The sequence below is a fragment of the Crotalus tigris genome, unplaced genomic scaffold, assembly GCF_016545835.1.
Source record: "Crotalus tigris isolate CLP2741 ecotype Arizona unplaced genomic scaffold, ASM1654583v1 scf7180000017625.6296891, whole genome shotgun sequence".
In the NCBI taxonomy this organism is placed as follows: domain Eukaryota; kingdom Metazoa; phylum Chordata; class Lepidosauria; order Squamata; family Viperidae; genus Crotalus; species Crotalus tigris.
Window position 1 is genome coordinate 5,365,287 of NW_024096520.1, and position 22,592 is coordinate 5,387,878.

At 39.4% G+C, this 22,592-nt stretch overlaps 1 protein-coding gene across 2 annotated transcripts; it reads left to right on the forward strand.

Moving 5' to 3' along the window:
* The first annotated feature begins 530 nt into the window (after positions 1 to 530).
* On the forward strand, positions 531 to 22,387 carry GFRA3 (GDNF family receptor alpha 3). 2 transcript variants are annotated; one of them, XM_039334093.1, is made up of 7 exons: positions 531 to 1,060; positions 12,312 to 12,605; positions 17,797 to 18,133; positions 18,515 to 18,624; positions 19,226 to 19,360; positions 20,486 to 20,613; positions 21,176 to 22,387. In XM_039334093.1, the coding sequence occupies exons 1-7, from the start codon at positions 1,018 to 1,020 to the stop codon at positions 21,320 to 21,322; spliced, it is 1,194 nt and encodes a 397-aa protein (XP_039190027.1). In that variant the 5' UTR covers positions 531 to 1,017; the 3' UTR covers positions 21,323 to 22,387. The 2 variants fall into 2 exon arrangements, with proteins under 2 accessions (XP_039190027.1, XP_039190026.1); XM_039334092.1 differs by having other exon boundaries at positions 532 to 1,108.
* The last annotated feature ends 205 nt before the right edge of the window (positions 22,388 to 22,592 follow it).

Consider the following 22,592-nt stretch of genomic DNA (forward strand, 5'->3'; position numbering starts at 1 on the left):
AATTCACCAGATATCCTAAATTTGTAATAGCAAGAATACTCCCAGAATACCTTGACATTGCTGGTCAACGCCTTTGGTTTTTTTTTTTTTTTTAATCAAGACTGCATCTAACATGATCCTAAAACAATTCAAGGTGCCCAGTGTGGGGCTCTCCTCCTTCTAACTCCATTAGTCGATCGCGTATTCTCAACCTGGGTTCCCAACATAATGTTAGACTACAATTCTCAGGCTGGGCAACGAGTAAAAATATGGGAATTGTATCCCAGTGTTTGGAGACCTCGGGCTGGGAAAGACGGAGATAAACAGAGCTAGATTTCTTACTCCATCCACCTGATCTGTCGAATTTAAGTGCCAGACGGTGAAGCGAAGAACAACTGGCTGCGACGAAGGTTTGATTTGCTATTTGCAAAGTTCCAACAATTTTGATTTTAATTCCATGTATTGGTTGCAGCTTTCGGAGCGCAATAAAGGTGTGGCGGGGCGGGCGGAGGAGGACTGCCTCGAGTGTGGCGGGAGACTTCTTCGTCCCGCCCGTTTTCTCGGGCCGGGCGAGGTTCTGGCACAGCCCAGCCGGTTCCTTCGAGGTTTGGCAGCGCCGCTTAAAGGCGAGAGGCGCGCTCCTATTGGGGCGACGTCCTGGCCTATCAAAGCCCCAACCGCCCTCCCCGACTGCAAAGAGATCCAGGGAACTTGCAGTTGCCCGCACAGGAGCTGCGCGCGAGGTTGCATCCCTCCTCCCCCACCGCCAGCTTGTCTGCCGCCTCGGTTGCTCGCGCGCTCCCTCAGGGTGCTGCTTGCTGGCGCGAGCCTCCCTCGTGCGCTCTGGCGGCGAGTTCCAGTTCGCACTAAGCGCCGACACCTAGCCCTGAGGAGCAGAGCCCCCCGCGAAGGCGGGACGAAAAAAGGCGGCTGGGCTGCCCGGGTTTCGCCGAACCAGGAGACGCGCCAGCCCTTCTTCGGAGACCATTCGGGAGCGGAACGCCAACCCGCGCGACGCCTCTTTTGCTTCCCTTCGCCATGGGGCTTCCCCTGCTGCTGGGTCTGCTGCTTTCCCAAGTCGGTAAATTTGGGGCTGCGGGATTGCCTTCCCTCGTCCCCTTCACGCACGGTTAGTCAGAAGACCCTTCCCTATTGAAGGGAGGGAGTTTTTACTAATTCCTGGGGACTAAAGGGGCTGCGCTGCGCGGGTTGTCGACGTCGCACAGGACCGGGGAATTCTGCTTTTACTCCCCAAAGCTTCCTTTAATCTTCCTCTCCTTATAGGGCAATCGTTTAATTGTGTGTCCCGCCGCGGCTTTTTCTTCCTAGACATCCGATATGATTCTGGACCGATCAGTCTTCTCTTTTTTTTAAAAAAAAAATAAAATTAAATGCTTTCTTGGCTTTCTCACTCCCATTGCAATGAGGGGGGTTTGTTGCAATTCTGGGTACAACCTGTTGGTTGTTAAGACGCTCTACCCCCTGGAGGCTGATTTCAGCCGAGCGTTTTGAGGATCGGGGCCATCAGGCGTCTCTTTTCGAGGCTCGTCCAGATATCTGGTCTGTGCGCGCGCTCTGTATTGTAGTCCAGATTTGCGGGCGAGGAAGCGAAGGGCTCACTGTTGGAGCTTTTCCCACGATTTGCCGGTCACTTGGGGAGGGGGGTGTTCGGGTCCCTAGTTGACCTTATGGCTGGGTGTTGTTGCGGGAAAAGGAGAAGGTGTTGGACGCGCTGCATTGAGCAGGGAGAGGTGGTGGAAATGGAAAATACTCTAGTCACAGTTTTTTGTTCTTAAGAGCAAGCTGAGCTGTTCCGTCCATAAAATCTCGGCAGGTGCCTGCCAAGATTTTTGCAGGCTAGGAAAGAGCAACACTTTTTTTTTCCAGCCAAAGAGCTGTTTACCAGAACGTTGCAGAAGCACTTTTACAACAGGCAACTTATTAACTTATAAATAATAAGAAGAGAATTGTCCTAAATGACATTAAATTAGATAGTAGTGTTTCCAGAATAAAAAATTTGAATCAAAGGATTTTCATTCCCGAGGCTTATATTTTTGGTTTTTGTTTACATTTTGCATGTAATCTTCAAGATTTCCTGTGATATCATACTAGTCAGGGCTGTTTTTCTGAACTGTTCTGAATAAACAAATCTGCTTAGAGCACTAACCTTTGACTACCAGATGTTGAACTGGCTACCAGTATTCTGATGTTGACTTTGGAGGCTTACAATTCAACAATGCCTGGAACCCAGAGATGTCTCATCTTAGATTTCCATTTGAGAAGATTCTTTCATCTAATCTAATATAGACAGTTCATAGATAAGTTAATTCATACTGGCCAATTTAAAAATAACCCATCTATTTAAGTTACTAATAACTCAGGGAAATAAATCACACTATGAATTCAGATATCCTGAACAAGATTTGTAGGGTTCCTATATTTGACAAAATGCAAAAGACAAGTTGATTATATCCAAATTTGGGCATTTGCAACTTGATTCCAAGAAGCAAAGTTTTTCCATTCTTCTCCTCTAGCCTTTTCCTCTCAAATGCTAAATTCAGAATTGGAGATACAGCTTTTTAAGAAAGGTTGTTGTTAATTGCATTTATATTCCATCTTCCTGCTGAAGCAAAAGATGCTATACATAATTTTCTCAACTCCCTTTTACCTTCACAACAATTTTGTGAGGCAGCCCATTATAAGTCACTCCTTATTTATTTAAACATAGTTCATGAATAAGCTACAAGAAAGATATTACTTTTTAAGCCCATAGTGACTGAACTTACATATTGTATTATGTGAAACAGACCAAGTAGATAATGACTTAGGAAAAGATGTGAACCAATGAATGACCAGCCTCAGGTCATCTTCTTGGCTGAATGGGAATCTGAATTTCATTGTCCCAACATTGCTGGAATTCTCTAACTAGATGCTTTAACTACTTGAGCTGAAGAATACATATGGTAGTTCTTCAGTTCTTGATGAAGAACTACATATTTGGTTGGAATTATTTCCTGTTTCCTAGCTGGCTGGGAACAACTAGGATATGAGGCAGCCTTTTTCTTCCAACTGTTGGTTTAGAAGGGTGTTGTCTCTGTTCATGGAGGTACTGAATAGAATAGAATAGAATAGAATAGAATAGAATAGAATAGAATAGAATAGAATAGAATAGAATAGAATAGAATAGAATAGAGTAGAATAGAATAGAATAGAGCTGGAAGGGACCTTGGAAGTCTTCTAGTCCAGCCCCCTGCTCAAGCAGGAGAACCTATACCATCTCAGACAAGTGACTGTCCAGCCTTCTCTTAAAAATCTCCAGTGATGGAGCGCCCATGATTTCTGGAGGCAAGCTGTTCCATTGGTTAATTGTTCTCACTGTCAGGAAGTTTCTCCTTAATTCCAGGTTGCTTCTCTCTTTGTTTAGTTTCCAAACATTGTTTCTTGTCCTGTTCTCTGGTGCTTTGGTGAATAACGTGACCCCTTCTTCCTTGTGGCAGCCCCTCAGGTACTGGAATACTGCTATTAATGTCTCTCCTATTTCTTCTTTTCTTTAGGCTAGCCAGATCCAAGTCCTGCAGCCGTTCTTTGTATGTTTTAGTCTTCAGGCCTTTATACTATATAACCATCAAGATGAATACATTGCAATAATAGTAATTTTAAAAAAAAGAATTAATGGCAAAATGCATTGTCGCCTCTTCCCTGCGTTCTGCCACTGACTATGGCTAGGTTCTCACATCATACTAAATCAAACCCCCCAAACAATATGTGGCTATACCATGCAGTTTGAACCTAATATTTATGTACAAAACAATTTGATCTAACGTTAAGTCTGTTAACATTTTTTTTCTGTGCTAAACTCCTGGAAGGAATCACAGTTATGACTTTTCTAGGTGCTTCTGGAAGAGCATTAAAATGATATAATTGTTAAAAATATATATATTTTTTACTTCTATACATTGCACATATAGTGAGAAACAGTTAAAAAGGTAAAGGTTTCCCTTGTCCAGTCGTGTCAGACTCTAGGGGGCAGTGCTCATCCCCATTTCTCAGACAAGGGAACCAGCGGTGTCTGAAGACATTTCCATAGTCATGTGTTGGCATGACTAAATGCCGAGGCTCATAGAACGCTGTTACCTTCCCACTAAAATGATATCTATTTCTCTATTTGCATTTGAAAAAAAAAACAATTATTCTCTCCTTATAAACTTTGCCATTTCTTTGAAGTGTTTATGTTACTTTTTATGTTATTTGTTGTTAGTCATCCCAGATCAGACTCATGGCATGTGGTAAATTAGAGGTATAAAGGCTGATGAAACAGGTTGGAGGTATCATTGTTCAATGAAGAAAGTCTCTGCTAAAAAAGTACACCGTCCAGTGTTATCAGATATATTCTCGGTGACTGACAAATCCAAGGTTATTTCCAAAATAGCTTAATGTATCTTTAAACAATTGCAGAAGTATCTTTTAATACATTAATTCAGTTTCTACAGATGTTCCAATCTCTTCAGATTATCATTATTTTTCCTTTATATGTATACGTGCAACATATAGAATCAAGATATTCAAGTGATCTCTTTTGGGAATTCCAACATTACAAAATATTGTATTCTAATTATTAAGTTGAGTTCAGTTGGGTAGATTAAGAATCAAAATCTAAAGTATAAAATAAAGTATAGCATGTAGATTAAATGAGATAAAAATAGAAAATAATAATATAAAATACAGAAGTAAGAGGCTTTTTTATTGAATCAATCTTATAGAGAGGTTTGAATGGCATTTAAAATCTCTTACTTAAATCTGCCTGGTAGTATGAACTCCAGTGTGAAGGAATTGTTTGAGAAACAATGCTATGGGCATATTTGAGGAACAGAAATATATCATGAACTAATCACATGCAAGTTCCAAATTAAGCTAGAGCAGAAGAATAAAGCCAGTCAGTTTCTATGTGGTAGTTATTTCCATACGATTTTGAGCATATATCCACTATTTTCAAGGGCAACTTCAGGAATTAATTCAAAACCTGAAAGTTATATAGGGGAGTAGAAGAACTGTGGAATGAAATCAAAAAAGTTGTTAAAGTTGAATACGAAAAGAAACAATCAAAGACCAAGAAACAGAAAAAAGCAAACTGGATGTTAGATTAAACAGTGGAAATTGCCAATAAGAGAAAAGAAGCCAATCCAAGAAAGACAGGAAGGGACTTGTTTAAGGAATTTGAGACAGCTGTTTGAAGAGACAAAGAGCAATATTGCAACATTGCTAAATATATTGATATAGAGAGGGAAAATTAAGGAAAGTCTTTCAAAAGATTTCTAAGCTTAGAAGGAGATGCCAGCTTTCTAAAGAATGAAATGTTAAAGGATGCCAGTAGGCAGATAGAAACTGATTCTGAGAAGATCAAACAAAAATAGAGGGAGTATAATAAAATCCAATACAGTAGAGATGCCTGCATCCAAGGTATCTTAGAAGACATTCCACAATCACAAGAAATTCAGTAAAGGTTCTGACCAAACAGTGTCAACAAATCTGAAGAATGCTATAGTAACCAGCAGAGTGGAAAAGATCAGTCTGTATACCAATGCCAAATCCTTCATTTTTCATATGCCAGCAACCTAATGCTTAGGGTCATCCAATGCAAATTACAGCTCTCCATGCAATTAGAGGTGCCAGATGTCCAAACTGGTTTTATAAAAAGCAAAGTAATAAGAAAAATTATAGCTGGATAACTGAGAAAGCAAAGAAAAATAAAAAATAAGTCAGTATATGCTCCATGAAAACAAAGCTTAGAATTTGAAGAAACAAAGAATGGAAAGAATATTGATATTTTTATACTTTATTAGTGGAGGCAATTCTTGAGACAATCACAGCTTGCCCAAGACAAACAAACAGATGAATCCAATAAAAGAATATTTATAGCTCAGTGTTGAAATCAGGGGGTCTTGGTGCTTTCTGATCTGGTGGTTTTCTTGCAGACATTTCATTACCCCAAAATAGGTAGCATCTTCAGTGGTAGTCTAAAAGATGAATAATAGAATAAATAAATTCAGAGTTCTTGTGGCACAAATGACCAGATTAGGAGTATCGTATTTTGGACAAATTACACAAACACCTAACACTCTGAAGAAATATGTAAAGCTGGTAAGGTGGAAAGAAAGAGAAGAAGAAAACAAACAGCAAGATGGATGGACTTAATTACAATACCAATTAGACCACCTGTGACCCATGGGATCCTCACTTCAGAGATATTTCTTTATCAGGTTCTTCAAAGCCTTCAACAATGGCAAAATTTCTAATGTATTCTAAAAATTCAGAGGAATTCAGAGATATAGCTGCCTTGAAAGTAACCCATACTGAACTGTCAGATGTCAGGAGTTGACCAGAGGAAATGGTTTCTAATATTTCTTATTCATCTAACATGATTTATGATAATTTTTATGTCATAAAATGTTTTATCAAATTTCAAGGCCATGGGAGTCCCTGGCCCTGAATTTTGGATACATTCTATAATTAAGGAAATACCTTGGTTGAAAAGGTTTTGCTCTACGATGTACCAGTTGAGAACTGAGAACTGACAATTTTAGTAGTATATAGATGGGTATACTGTTGGAAAACTTGAAAGGCCAAGTTGGGGACAGATCATTCTAGAGAAGCAGTTTTCATGTGGTCCTTAAAAGTTGATACCAACTTAATAGCACCTAATGAAAAAAAATTGGAAATTGAAATAAGTTTGGGGAAAGGATGTTGGGACAGAAAGGAATTTCAGAGACTCTGGGTTCCTTTCCAAAACTCAAATAAAGTTCTGTAGCCAGAAAAAAAGTAAACCAGCATAGATTTTGCTATCTCTTTTTTCAACCCCAATAAATGCTGCCCTTCCAATATTTCAGTGTCATATTAGATGGTATGAAAGCTTTCTGCCAATCAAAACATTCCTGCAATACCAGTGTTTTTAATTTGTGGATAGACTTGAAGACCTGTTAGAACTGTTCCCACTTCTCAAAAGAAATCTCATAAAACTTGAGGGAGTCAAACAAAAAAAGAAATTAGAGCAATGCTAGGTTGACCTCCAGCCATGGAAGCCTACTGGATGACTTTGGGCCAGCTAATTTTTCTCAGCCCAGGCTGCCAAACAGGGTTGTTGTTGGGAAAAATAGGAAGAGTGACCTCTCTAAAAGAGAGAACAATGCATATACTTAATCATACATGTACAGTTATGCTTTAAAGCAGCGGTTCTCAACCTGTGGGTCGTGACCCCATTTGGGGTCGAATGACCATTTCACGGGGGTCGCCAAACAACGCAGTCTGCCATTTTTTCCCCTTTTCCTTAGCTGTGCTACTCCCTTTTATTCTATTGGCTTTTGAAAGCCAATAGAATTAGACTCTCTTGAATAGAGTCTAATTCTATTGGCTTTCAAAAGCCAATAGGAATTGTCCAGCCTGTCTCTGCCCTGCTGAGCCCGCCAAAAGTCCCATTCTGCAAACGGCGCTGCAAGTTGTCTGCAGCGAAGGCGAGCTGTCTGGAAGTTTCCACCCCTCCCTGCTGAGCAACTACTAAAAATGTAAGTAAAAGAGGGCCAGGGGTGGGAGGTGGGAGGCCGGTGGGTGCAGGGAGGGTTGCTGGCGCGCGTGAGGCCCGGCGGGTGCCTTACCTCCCTTGGGCTGGGCCAGCTGGTGGTCGGCCTGCTCTGTCTCTGCCGCTTGCCAGCTACGCCTCGGCCGGCGCAGGGGGCAGCACCACGCATGTGCAGCGCTCCCGGGCAGGGAAAGTCCTCAACTTAACAACCGGTTGGGTAGTCCTCGACTTACAAGCAGTTGGGGGTTGCGACATTAAAAAGGTTGAGAACCACTGCTTTAAAGGGCATGGGGTTGGTGAGACTTTACTTTAGAGAGATGCATCCCAAAAGAATGTTGCTATTTTTTTTAAAAAAAATATCTTGCTAATTCCCTTGAACTGTCTAGAAAGGGGCTGGTTGACAATGAAAGCCAGTTTTTGAATCACAAAATAAAAAAGGCTTTTAAAAGGAATGAGCATGCCATTGTATTCTTCTGTACACCCATCCTGTGTGTTTGTGCTTTTTATCCCTTGAAAATTTCAATGTATCTGACCAGCCCAGGTCTCAGGCTGCATTCATTGAAGCAAGAGGCAGTTATCAAGAGGCAGCTATGATTTTAATATCACTAGGAAAAGAGTAGGGGCTACCATTTCTGGCTGTGTAGGAATCATGTTCATAGATGGCCTCCTCCATATAGTCATTTGTATTTTCTTGATTTGCTCTTTGGGAAGATAGGGAAAAAAAGAGGAGGTTTGGAGGTTTCTGGCTCAGGAGTTCTTCTTGGCTAAAAACATGGATTACCTAATGGAGGTACCTAATGGAGCCTGCCCATTCCATTCGTAACTCGAAAACTCGTAGAGTGAATCTCATACCTCGAATGAGACCACTCCCTTGCTCATTAAGATGCACACGGCTCTTTAAGTGAACATGAGGTATTTCAGGGTGCAGAAGCCATGGAGGGTCTAGTGATGGAACAGGTCCCCGAGGCCTCCCCAACCCACTAAGATGCCTCATGCTTCTCCCTCCCTTCCTGTTGCGCCAGACTCACCTGGAAAAGATCCGTCTCCTCTCTGCTGCGGTTCCTGCTGCCTCCTGGATCTGAGGCCGGGGAACGCTTCCGCGCCCCCCCTTCTGGCCCGATCTGGCCACTGCCACCCGGAAATGGACCATGCAAACGCCACAGAAGCATCCCCTGGCCTCAGATCCAGGCAGCAGCAGCTTGGAAAAGGCCTCCAGAGCCCGGATCGGGCCACAGGAGGGGCGCAGAAGCATCCTCTGGCCTCAAATCCAGGCAGCAGCAGCTTGAAAAAGGCCTCCAGAGCCCGGATTGGGCCACGGGAGGGACACAGAAGCATCCTCTGGGCTCAGATCCGGGCACTAGCAGCCTGGAAAAGGCCTCTAACGCCCTGATCCAGCCTCCGGAGGCATGTGGAAGCGTTCACCAGCTTCAGTTCCGTTTTCTGTTGCAGAAAACAGAGGCCTAAAGTACCATGAGAACACACAAGATCAGTAGCGTGAGATCTCGCCCCACTGATCTTATGCAATCTTGCGTTACTTTAGGCCTCTATTCTCTGCAAACGCACCAAAGGCCTGGAACAGCCAACAAAGCAAAGGATCTTGATCTTTGTAAGGTGAGTATTGAAGGCCTGGTGCCTAGGGAGACCCGGGCATGGGTGGGGAGGGAGGGAATAACCTGGGTGAATGTTGCAGTGCCACTGCGGTCACTTGTAAGGGCGAATGACTGCCGTGGTGTGGCAACATTCATAATTTTGGAACTTGCTTGTAAGCACTAGGGGGCGCTCATTATGTAACTTTGAACGAGCGTTAAGTGAACGCTCGTAACTCTGGGATTACCTGTATAAGACTCCCAACAAAGAATATAAAACCAGGAGTATTTTTTATTAGCTTTGGTTGAAAACAAAGCAATTTCTTTCCACTGATATGAAGATGATGTCAGTTTGGTGCAAATTAAAAAGGAAATTCATCACTGAAATACCATGTGATCAAAATATATAGATAAGATCAATCTGCCAGGAGATGCCAATGTCCAGGGATTCAGCCAAACATGCAGTTTTACTCACGACCTTTTCCTTCTTCAGAATATTTTAATATTTCTTTTGAATCAGGTTAGTAGGGCAGAATTCCTTAAACAATACAATAAAGTATCTTCACACTCTTAAATCCTAATCTTAATCATAAATTTAATCTTTTAACAAACTCTTTTTACAAAATCAAAGAGAAAGGGGGATCATAATTGATAATTTTTTACATATGCAAAATTAAAAAGCGGTGCACTCCTTATGTAAATGAAGTATGTCTTATTTTGGACAAGATCTTAGTGGTAGCTTAAGCTCTGTGTGGTAGCCTATATTCAGGATTACTTCTAAAGTGTCTAGTTACAAATATGAGTAATAACTGAGCAATCTTCCTGTATTGAATTATACCAAGGAATCTAATGCTACTATGCTAGATCAAAGTCTTGCTACACCTGTGGCCCATGTAGGAGCAGGAGAGAGGAACAGAGCAAGTTAACATATTTCCTCTCCATCTGCCAACATTCAGGTTAAAATACATTAATCTATCCATGGTAATTGTAATGGTTCAAATATAATACAATACCATGGAACATCTTTTTGTTGTATCTAGAAAAGCATAAGAATCAGACTATAGAGCAGAGCACCAAAAGGTCAGATTGATAGATGCCAACCATAAGCTGCTAAGGACATAACCCAGTATTCAGTACTGAAGAATAATCCTGTCTTTTACCACTTAAGAACTTGGGCAGCTGCTGTTCTAAAATATCTTTATTCAAAAGGGTACAGAACAGTAATTAAAATAGGAACATTGAACTCCCCAATAAAAATACACACATTAATAAAAGAAAATTCATGCCTATAGCCCTAATTATATGAACAAGGGGGAAAAACCCCTAATTTATACTGAATAACTATGAATATGTTTTTAAATGGTAACAAACATTGGTACCTTGTTGATGAATTGTGATAATATCAAGGCCCTTTTAATTCTAAATTAGAATAAAAGAACTTGAGACTGTGAAAGCTTCTTTGGAAATCAGGGATGAGAAGTTGATTGCAAGATGAATATGTGAACCATTTGTGTCTCTGTTGTGGTTCTTATTTGCCTGCTTTTTACTGAGGAATAAAAACTTCTCCCTGAAACTTTGTTTTTAGATATGGCAATTGCAAGGAATTGCGACCCTACGCGCAATGGAGGGATGGTTGGTGATGATGGGATTTGCAAAGATGGCTAGATTGTCTTTCTTGATTAGAGAAAAGACAGTATCTACATTTATGATTGACTTAATGCTTTTTGCATTAAACAGGAAAAAATGCACTTATGGCTTGCAGTGTTGATGATTAGAAAAAAAATGGATAATAGAAGTAAATGAGCTTTTTTGTAATCATAGAGCAAGAGATAACTTTGTAATTCTTATATTTGCTACAGAGGAAATCAAAAGCTTTTTATCTTTCTAATACTTTTGCTTTTTTCTTTTTCTCTTTGCGTTCTTCATTCTGTATTTGTGTTAATTTTTATATTTTCTTTAAAACTTTTTGTAAGATTTATATATAAAAAGAAATCAAAACATTAAGGTAATTTTTTAAAAAAATAAACAAAAGCAGATAAAAAATAATTAAAATTAAATAAATGTATCATACATCACATTTGTATCTGCATTTCTTAATACAGACATTTTAACTATCCATATTTAAAATTTCTAAGCAAAATTACATTTGTACAGATCAGGCTAGTCTGTTGATAAGAGCATTGTTAACATAGCTAATAAATAATGATCACAGTTGAATTTTTTTTTAGATCTTTTCCCCCAAATTAAACTGTATTTAATTTTTAAGCAGAACAAATGCCCATACTTTTAATATAATTAATTGAATGAAATTAATTTCATGGAGTCATGGAATGTAAAGGTTGAGAGGGATCTATTTTTCAGTGTTTTATAGCGGAGGTCCCCAATCTTTTGGGCACCAAGGATTGGTTCCGTGGAGAAAGGTTTTTCCATGGACCAGAGAGCGCGTGGTTTTGTGTGCTGCCTGCATCTCGCGGATGGGGCTTTACTTGTTTGTGCGGCCCGGTACCAGTCCACAGATTGGAGGTTGGGGACCCCTGTTTTATAGTGACAAATCTAGTCACTAATAACACATAAACCAATAAATTCATGTATATTCCTCAGGAAATATGAAATAAATAATAAGATTTATTGTAAAAGATGATTGGGTAATTTCCCCAATTTCTTCAAAAACTTGTTACTAATTGGAGTTGATGATCTAAAAGTAGCAGTATGCTTGCAATCCTGCCAGCATAATCCAGAAAGGTTATAATTTATTTAGTGTCATGTACTATCATTTCAACATTAGTACTATTACCTATAAGATATCTTCATGGTCAGTTCTTCTTGCCCTGCTGAAATAAATTCTGTGCCACAAAAAACTGTAGTAATCAAGTTCAGATACCAACTGATACTTGCAGAGTTTTTAAAGATTCGGTGTAAGAGTTTTATGATATATTAATATGACCAAGAATCCCTTGCTTTTAAGTGAAGTAGGTCTACATCTTTCTTCAGCTGTTCTTAATTCTCTTAATTGATGCAATCTAGATAATTTATGAAGGAATTATTGAACTTGACTTACTTGAAACCAAATTGAACATGAAATTAGGAAGGCTCCTTTGATAACCAACACAATGAGATGAGAAGTTGGCTGCAGTAAGTATATATAAAATGATGACATTCCTTCTTTTCCCAAACAGGAGGTTTCCAGGTTATGTCCTTTGAGCAGCCAAACAACTGCGTAGAAGCTGAGACCCTTTGTCTAGCTGAGCCTTCCTGCAGTGCCACCTATCAGATCCTGCGAAACTGTTCCCAGCATCTTTCTAAGAATAGTTACATCTTCCTGTACCAAGAAGCCAACAACAGATGCACAGAGGCACAAATAAAAATGAGAAATGGCCATTTTCAGCACTGCAAATGTCACCGACGTGCACAGAAGAAGGAAGAGCAGTGCTTGCAAATCTACCGGGCTCTTCATTCAACTTTAACACAAGGTGTGATAGAAACTTGATGATGATTGATTTTCTTGTATCACTAGAGGCAATAGAGAAAAAAAAAAAACCAACGTTCTGGTAGAAACAAATGCTTAGACCTAAGAGGAAAATAACCGGCATCAGTGTCTGAAATCTCATTAGTCTTTCCCAGCTTTGCCACTTGAGACTTTTAAATAAAGAAGCTGGAGACTGAAGTCCAACCCCCTTACGCTCAGGGCCATAAGGAGCATTGTACATCATAATAAGTTATAATCTATTAGAAAGGCTTGCACTACAGGAATGTGTTTTATGCCTTAAAAGATGAGAAATACAATGGCACATTTTAGCAAGGACAAAGAGGTTGTTGTCCAGGAACCAGAAAAAAGGGTGAAGGACTGAACTCAAAGACCCCATTTGGAAGTGCCCTCTTAAGATTAGTCCTCAGACAGGGCTATTTGTGGGAGAGAGCAAAGACAACTTTTGTTGTACATATCTCCATTGGAATCCCATTGACAGACGCCCTGGTTCAAACTCAGCAGAAACTACCTACAGTAGATGCTTGACACAGCATGGCTAGCTAAGAATCTTTATTGCATACTGAATGAAGCCTATTTAAGCAAGTGATCATCTTCTGTCAATATGAGACTGTTGTTCCTTTTTATACCCATTGTGATTTAAGTTCAGCACTACTCCCCCATCCCTTTCCCACATCTTAATGGGCATTTTGTTTTGCCATTTTCAAGAGTGTTGTTCCCTTCTGCTGTATCCTCCCATTCATCAGCCAGTAGAAAAACAAATTGGTTTAGATTTTGCTGTTCCCATCACTAATCCCAGTTACTGTATCTATTTCCTATGTAGGGAAGATTATTCCCCCCCCCCCGTCAGCTGGGTCTAGGAGGTCATACAGTAGATGCCTCAGCAATAGAGGAAGTGGTTTCCACCTTCTTTGAAAGAGGCAGTGGTGGCACCGGCAGCAGGCAAGGCGCGGAGGCATGCGATCCGGCCTGCCCAAAAACCTATGGTGGCATGGAGCGGGCGGGGTCTTAAGTAGGGCTTATTTTTGTGGTAGGGCTTATATTAGGTCCAACCCTAAAAATCAAGCTAGGTCTTATTTCCAGGGTAGGTCTTATTTTCGGAGAAACACGGTACTGTCACCACTGGTCAGCTGATCATTTCGGCTGAACCAAGTCTCCAAATTGGAATTAGTTCAGAGGCATAGCAGGTAAAGAGGAAGAGCCCAGTTTGAAAGAACTGGGCATTTTCATTTCTGAAAGCAGTAGAGGACAATGTGTGGGAGGTGATGGCTATTTGTGTGCACTTACTTAAACTGACTAATAGTTGCGAAGCTGATGCAACCTTACAAGGAGTAAATTGACAGCTATTAAAATGTACTGTATACAAGGGTCTTGCCATTTAATCAAAGAAAATCTAGTAAATCCCAGATGATGACGATGTTACCATTCAGTTGTGTCCAACTCTATGGGCCAGGTCTCTCCATTTCTTCCGATCTTGCACTATTTTTTTTTTTTTTGAGTTTTTCTATTCTCTGGCTGTGTCAGCTTTGATAGTGTCCAACCATCATGTTCTTTGGCAGCTTTGTTTCCTTTTACTGATAACTCTTCCAAACATAATTATTTTCTCCAATGAATTCCTGCGCATGACATGGCCAGAATCAGTGAGACGTAGTTTTGTGATTTTTCTTTCTAGTGACTTGTGGTGTTATGTACTCCAGTACTTTCTTGTTGGTCACCTTTGCTGTTCAAGAAATACACAAGTGCTTTTCCAGCATCACGGCTTATTATTATTAGCATATGGCATTGTTTCATTAGCCAGGAGACCACAATGCTATTGCAGAGTAGTAGTTTGGCTGTCAATTTACATGCTGTGTTGTAGGACATGCCTGTGCACTTCCCAAAGTGTGCCACAGGAGGGCAAGCTGGCTTCTCACCAGAAAGAAAATCAAGTAGCTCTGCCTGCAGTGTCATCCTAGCCCCACATTTCCCCAGAGCTGCCTCATAAATGGGCGCAGCAACCAGGAAGTTTCAGAATGGCAGAAATCTGACTGCCTGCACAGAGCACCAACTCATTTCCCTCCCTCCGATCGAAGTGGTATCTACTTGCATAGCACATGGTTTCAAACTGTTAGGTAGGCAGAAGCTGAGGCGAGTGATGGGAGCTCACCCCGCCATACAATGCTAGGACTCCCAACTGCTGGAACAGAAACCATCTCCATCTCCATTAAGCCACTGAGCCCCGTGCCTCTTACCACCACAGCTCAAATGAGTTGATTTTCTTCCTGTCTTGCTTTTTAATGGCAAGCACCCAGTAGTTCAGGCCTATTTTTCACCTCAATTGTATATGTCATAGGGATTTTGGTGACATCAAATTTCTTTGGAGGCACTGCCTCTTCGATGGTGCATAGTTTGACTTTAATCTTTGCCACCAACACTTCATGATCTGAGCCACAATTAGCACTTAGATATGTATCCTAGATATATAATGTGAAGACAAATAAATAATTGAAACAATTTTATTCTGGAACCTATATTAAGAACCTAAAACATTACACTGCTTTATATTGTTTTAGATAAATAATAACTTTAAGCATAATTCCACAGTGTATATTATAGTCTGATATTAGCAATATTTGCCTCCCAAACTAACTGTGTTGTTTACTATGTAAACTGTGTAATGTACACTTTGCTCTGATCAGGCAAGCCCATTTTCTAAAACTCTTGTTTTTAGATAATGGTTTCTCATAATCTCTTGGGAACCTTTCAGTACTCCAGCAGATAAAATTATATTATTTTATGTTGTACAGATGACTTTCATTTGGAGGTGCTTCCCCATAGGGAAATAGCAAACGAAAAAGCTATGAAGACAAAATACAACAAGCTGGCAACTTGTGTCTCAGATAGAATTTATATCAGCCATTTGCACCTTTAGCATACTGCCTAGAATCTAGGTAATAAAAAAGGTAATAAAAAATCTTACAAAGAAGTTAAATAAAGAAATTCAGACCTCTTTTTTCCTATAAATTGTATATAGGGTAAATCTAAGTAGCAGCAAATATTTAACAGGCAGTTTTAAAGATAGCTTCAAGAAAATATAGATTGGGTGAAACCAGGCTTTATAGCAGCAACTGTGAGAGGGATCTTGGAGTCTTAGTGGACAATCAATTAAATATGAGTCAACAGTGTGCGGCGGCAGCCAAAAAAGCCAACACAGTGCTAGGCTGCATTAACAGAGGGATACAATCAAGATCACTCGTGAGATACTAATACCACTCTATAAAGCCTTAGTAAGACCACACCTAGAATAGTGCAATCAATTTTGGTCTCCACAGTATAAAAAAGATGTTGAGACTCTGGAGAGAGTGCAGAGAAGAGCAGCAAGGATGATTAGAGGACTGGAGACTAAAACATGTGAAGAACAGTTACAGGAACTGAGCATGGGTAATCTAGTGAAGAGAAGGACCAGAGGAGACATGATAGTAGTGTTCCAATATTTGAGGGGCTGTCACAGAGAGGAGGGGTCAACCCATTTTCCAAAGCTCCTGAAGGCCAGACAAGGAATAATGGATAGAAACTGATCAAGGAGAGATTCAACCTGGAAATAAAGAGAAATTTCCTGGCAGTCAGAACAATCAATGGAACAGACTGCCTTTAGATGTTGTTGGTGTTTCATCTCTGGAGGCTTTCAAGAAGAGACTGGACTGTCAGAAATGGTGGGACTCCTGCTTGGGCAAAGGGTTGGACTAGATGACCTACAAGGTCCCTTCCAACTATTCTACTCTACTCAAACATTAAGGCACAGAGGCAGATAAAGACATTTCTTTGAACCCTTGGTTTTCTACTCTTAACCAAAGACCATTACTTTCACAGAAAAAGTAACCACATTTCCTCCACTCTAATTAATCTGTAATTAATTTTACCAAAATCAGAATCTCAGCCATAAAGTGATGTCTCCACAGTTAATCTCACACTGTCAATCAATGCACAGCAAGCCGCCACCTAAAACCAAAAGTACAATATCTTCCAAAACTTATAAATCTCCACACATAAGCTTATTACATCTAAGGTTACTTTTCATCCAGATATCTGCCCCATCCACCCATCTCTTGCATGCATTCCCAGCTCTGCCTTCTACAATACCAGCTGACTTTCTAAATACTTGATTGCATTCTCAGATTTTTTTTTTCTGCTACTCTCCCCAGTTTCCAGAAGAATACAGTATTTCCCGCAGACACCTTTTTCAGCTAACTAATTGAAGAACAACCATTTCCCAGCCCAATTCTTTTATTCTGAAGAATCATCCGAGTCCAGAGGATATGTTGCCCATTGGTAGCACATTGCCAACTCCAGCAGTTTATCCACCTGACCATAACCCCAACTAACTATTGTTCAGACTACTGACAAAAATGCTGAATAACTTATGAAGAAATGACTTTCCTCATGAAGTTCTCAATTCATGTAAGAAATATTATAGTAGATTTGCAGAAGGAAGAGGCATTATTTAAAACACTTCCACTGATTTTGTTCTTATTTCATAATATTTTTAACTAGCTGTTCCCAGCCACGCATTGCTGTGGCTCAGTCTGGTTAAATGGAAAAGAAAGAAAAGAGAAAGCGCACGTTTGTAATATGTTTAATTTCACAATGCTTGTGGGTAACAATATTTTTTGTTGTTCCATTGTCTGTGCAAATATAGAGATTGTCTGAAATCGTAGCATGTGTTGCTTTTACGTCCAACAGATGGTGCTGTTTTTGGAAAACATGTTTTTACCTGTCACAGGTGTGACATCTATATAATATAGGTATATAAAAATACGTGCGTATTCGAATGTAAAGTTGTGTCAAAATTTTAAAGCAATCGGTGAAGAACTTTCAGAGATTTAAGATTTTGAACAAACGAACATTTACATTTTTATTTATATATAGATATATAAAAATAATATAGAATATAGAAGATATAGATATAGATAGATTAGGCCAGTGGTGTGTATGGCACTTTTACAGAGTTGTCCCAAGGAGCTTTCTGTCTTAAATTTGACATTGGATAAAGAATAAAAAGAGAGACATGGATTAAACAGACAAATAATTCATTATTGAATTGTAGAGAGATTCTGGTGATTGTCTTTTCTGTTTAATCTCCTTTGGCAAATCATTTCTGGAGTTTGCTGTTACCTCCTTGTATTTCTATGGATTTATAGGTTCCCCTAGAGCGAAAGATAGCCCAAATTCCTGCCTGCTTGCTGCTAATATTTGCCAAATGGACCACAAATGCATGCGTCACCGCTCACACTACGCTCAGGCCTGCAGCCCAGGATACCCCTGTGACCAACACAAATGCCACCAAAGTCTGAGACGCTTCTTTGAGAAGGTTAATGCGGATTTCACCAAGAGGCTCCTGTTTTGTCCTTGCCAAGATGAAGCTTGTGGGGAACGACGCTGGAAAACCATTGTCCCAGAATGTTCTTTCCTCAGCAGCAGCAGCAAGCCTAATTGCCTCTTCTTGCTGGATACCTGCCTCAAGGATAAAATCTGCAGGTGCGTCTAATGGAATGACTATCTGAATAAGTTTCATGGCATCTGGGCACCTGAATATTAATGTCTATAAGAGCAGTAAAAGAGATGTGTTACAATTCTGATAGGTGTGATGTACCTACCTATTTAAAAAATGCACACAAACCCACAAGCCTATCCAGAAGTGGCCACAAGGGGGTTAGTATGTCAACTCATGTGACATCACTGTTTCACTACAATCCCTCAGGCCCTCTGTTATCTTTATAAAAATGGGAAAATATAGTGCAATCTCCCACTTTAAAAATTGCTCAATTTTGATTTACTCTATCAAATAATGGAAAAACTAATAAATTGTTTCTGGGCTAATAAAGGGTTTGTCATTCTGATAGTCGTGTCTCCTGTCAGATCCCGGCTGACTGATTTCCAAGAAAAATGCAAATCGTTACAGACATTCACAGATGGCTGCTCTCCATCGAATCATGCAGCATGTCTGCAAGCTTACATGAAGATGATTGGTATGTGTTGGACCTGGTGGAATTTATTGGGAAGTTTGATAGAAAATCTTTTCTGACTTTGACTATGTTGCCCAAATGGGTCTCCGTACTCCCATATAGACGCCTCTATTTCTATAATCCTTTGCCTGGTTAGCTCTAGCCACAGGGTTCTGAAATCAACACATCACTTGATTAATGTTTGATATGAATTGGTAGTCCTTAGTGACTCATTATAGAATATCCCCAATATAGGTTGTTGACAGTTAAATGACTACATTATATAGACTGAAATTTCTCTGAAAAAAAATGGGTACAGGAAGTTTATTGAAACTAGCTTATTTCCAGATCAGAATTATATAGTCTTAGGCTGCTGATTGAAAAGAGTGATTCACCAGTTTTATTCCATATTTAAAGAAAACAGTTCTATGGTTTTGTATTAGCCTTTTTGGTTTAGGAATTAAAAGGTAAATCTCCTTTAAAACTATCTTTTAAAACTGTCTTGATTAAAACTATCTTGTAATTTAATGAACACATGTATGTAGTTTTCTTGGCAACAACACACTCATGACTTACTATCGCTTTCTTCTGGGATGTCTGGTTTTATTTTATTTATTTGAAACAGGTACATCTTTGACCCCCAATTATGTGAGCAATTCGAGTACTGAGATCACACTTTGGTGCTCCTGCAAAAACAGTGGCAATTATAAAGAGGACTGTGATCAAATCCTTAACTTATTTTCCAGCAACAAATGTCTCTGTAAGTCAATATTGAAATGAATATTAGGGTCAGATCTTGATTCTTCTAACCCAAAAAGTTTCCCAGTGGAATAGATTGGGAGAGGATTCTCTAGAGAAATGAAAGTAGGTTTCTATACAGTGCAAAATTAAATTTGAAAGTTAACTGCTAGAAGACTTTAATAAATACTCCATTTATATTCCACCAGTCTTTCAAGGACATGCAGGTGATCAGGTCCATTACAGATTTTCATAAAGATGGGGAAAATTCATGGAGGATAGATCTGCCAGGTACTGTCAGGATACTGAAATGCAGATGAGATTTATTCATTTTTCACATTTATACACTGCTGCAGTATCAAAGGATTTTGAAAATATAAAAAATACCCTGCTCTTGCCTTCATCCATTGCTTATTGTATCTTTATCATTATCATTAATTATTCTTACCTTATTAATACCTTCATTAATTACATTTGCATTCAATAAAAGAACACCATCAACTTCTTCATTTTGCTGATAACTGGAAATATGACAGTCACCTGAGCACAAAAAGTATATTTGTTTTCTATCCCCATCATTGCCTATACACTTTAGAAAGTTAAGCTTGTAAGATAAATATTTTTCACTATTGTAAAAGTGAGGTTAAACATTGGTTTCAATTCTTAATATTTCACCTTTTTAAATTAGAAAAAATGCTTATGAAAAAAGTTTTTCGTGCTTCTTGGTTAATTTTTAATTATGATTCATTATCAGATTCTCTTATCCTCTTTCAAAGATAAGAAAGACATATGCCTGAACTTGATTGATAAGTTCAAGTCCCTGCCAAGCCTGGTGATACATTTCACTGGAATAGTTTTCTTGCTCAAGAGCAATATACAGTGAGTTAATTGCCAAAATGTTCTTGCATTAAAGCCAAAAATTGATGAATAAAGAAACTGCAGGTTTCTGTGTAGCCAAGGAAGAATGAAAAATGCCTGCTAGTTTTTGATAGAGACTTGTGAAAAATATAACTACAGTAATTGACCAGCATATTTGCTGTGCTAAATAAAACTAGAGCCTTCAACCAATGGCTCAGAATTTGTATCATGGATATATGAACAGTTAGATAGAGATCCTCAACACTCCCCCATGTTCTCTGTGTCACAGATAATGCAATCCAAGCTCAGATGAATCTTGGCCAAAATAATGAGGACCAGCCGCAGGACCAGCCGCAATTCACCCCTTCCTTAGGCATTCATGGCACCAGCACAATGTTCACGGAAAAACCGTGTCAGGTAAGATAATTAAACTATACTATAACTGAAATCAGAGATATGATATGACTAAAATTACCAGCGGTCAGTTAAATATATTCTGAGAGGTTTTCACCTTTGACTCAGAGAGGCCTCCAGAACAGTGGTTCTCAACCTGTGGCTCGGGACCCCATTTGGGGTCGAACGACCATTTCACGGGGGTCGCCAAACAACGCAGTCTGCCATTTTTTCCCCCTTTTCCTTAGCTGTGCTACTCCCTTTTATTCTATTGGCTTTTGAAAGCCAATAGAATAGACTCTCTTGAATAGTGTCTAATTCTATTGGCTTTCAAAAGCCAATAGGAATTGTCCAGGCTGTCTCTGCCCTGCTGAGCCCGCCAAAAGTCCCATTCTGCAAACGGTGCTACACCAGTTGAGTAGTCCTCGACTTACGACCAGTTGGGGGTCGCGGCATTAAAAAGGTTGAGAACCACTGCTCCAGAACATCCAACAGAAAAAAAGGGAGAGGAAGAGAGAATTTAAATGAGATATATCCAATCAGAACTTAATGTTTTTCCTCTTTCTCTGTCTCCCTTCCTTTATAGGAACCTAAGGTGAAGCAGGAGAAGAAAGATTCAGAAATTCTTACCCTCAAGCACAAATCACCCCCAAATTCTGAATACCCCAGAGCTGGGTTTTCCTCACTCATCTTGGTCTTAACCTTAGTCTTCTTATTTCTTGGCCCACCTTAATCTCACCTGAATTTCATTGCTACTATTGTATATTTCCTTGAGAAGGGGAAACTGACTTGTTTCATGCAGAGAGGAAGCATTAGTCACTCTACATTTGTTTCCCCTTCTGTCAGCACAGTGGCCCTTCGACTCATTTTTGTACACAGTTGCAATAGAAGCCAGGGGGAGATGATGGGGAGTTCAGATTCCCCCTCCCCGGTGGAGAAAAAAGCAAGCAGATAGGAGATTCTAGGGAACTATTTTTTAAAACCTAAATCAGGGTAAAGTTTTCATATTCCAAGATATCCTGCTTTAAGAAGACAAAGAAAAACTGGTAGTCTCTAAAATGATGTGCAATTTCTGGCCAAAGGAGCACCCCAATGTCTGGACTGTTTTCAGGACTATATTGTAGAATTGTCTTTTTTTTTTTTTTTAATCAGCCAAAGCAAAAATATTACATTAAAGGCATGATACTAAACTATAGCCTCCGTACATGGTTTTTTGTTTGCCCAACTAATCTTAATGTGTTAACTGTTCAGGGGAAATTTAATTCACTTGAGCCAAGATGGATTTATGTATTTTTTTCAATAAAATGGTTCTTAGCAACAGCTACAAAGTCCAGATTTTCATAAGAGCCTGCATGCAAGCTAAGATTTTATGCACAACAGATCCCTGGATGCATCAAATGTTGTTTGCCATGTTAACATTCCCTTACATACCTTTCTGTACATTGTGTAAAATTACAAGTTATCCATGATCTGACAATTGTGGGTGTAGAAACTGTGATATTAGATGTTGTTTTTTTGAACCGCAATGGTATGTTGTTAATGCTGTTTATAGATTACTTATTTACATTTCTTATATGGATACTGCTATGTGAAACCTTCAAGTTTTGAAAGAACTATCAAGTAAATCCAGTAATTCTTCATTGCATCTCTTTTCTTATTCTAAACAACTGGAATGTTGTGGCTGTGAAGTTGCCTATCATATGTGCAAGGATTAAGGCTGTGCTGCATTCCATAGTGGTGTTTATTCTAAAACAAAGTTGTAACATAACATATAATGTAATAAATTCTCTACATTTTAGCATGTTGTGCACTTTTTTAAATTGTGGCATAGGTTTTCTCTTCTGAACAGTGAAGAATCTTGGTAGAAAGATCCTTCACCAATCTGAAGCTTCATCTTCATTTACTGTGTGCTTAGTATCAAAAAATGAAGGCCTAATTTGCAGATTCCTTCACCTTTCTGCAGTAATAATGGCACCTATTACTGAAATTATAAAAGGATTTGT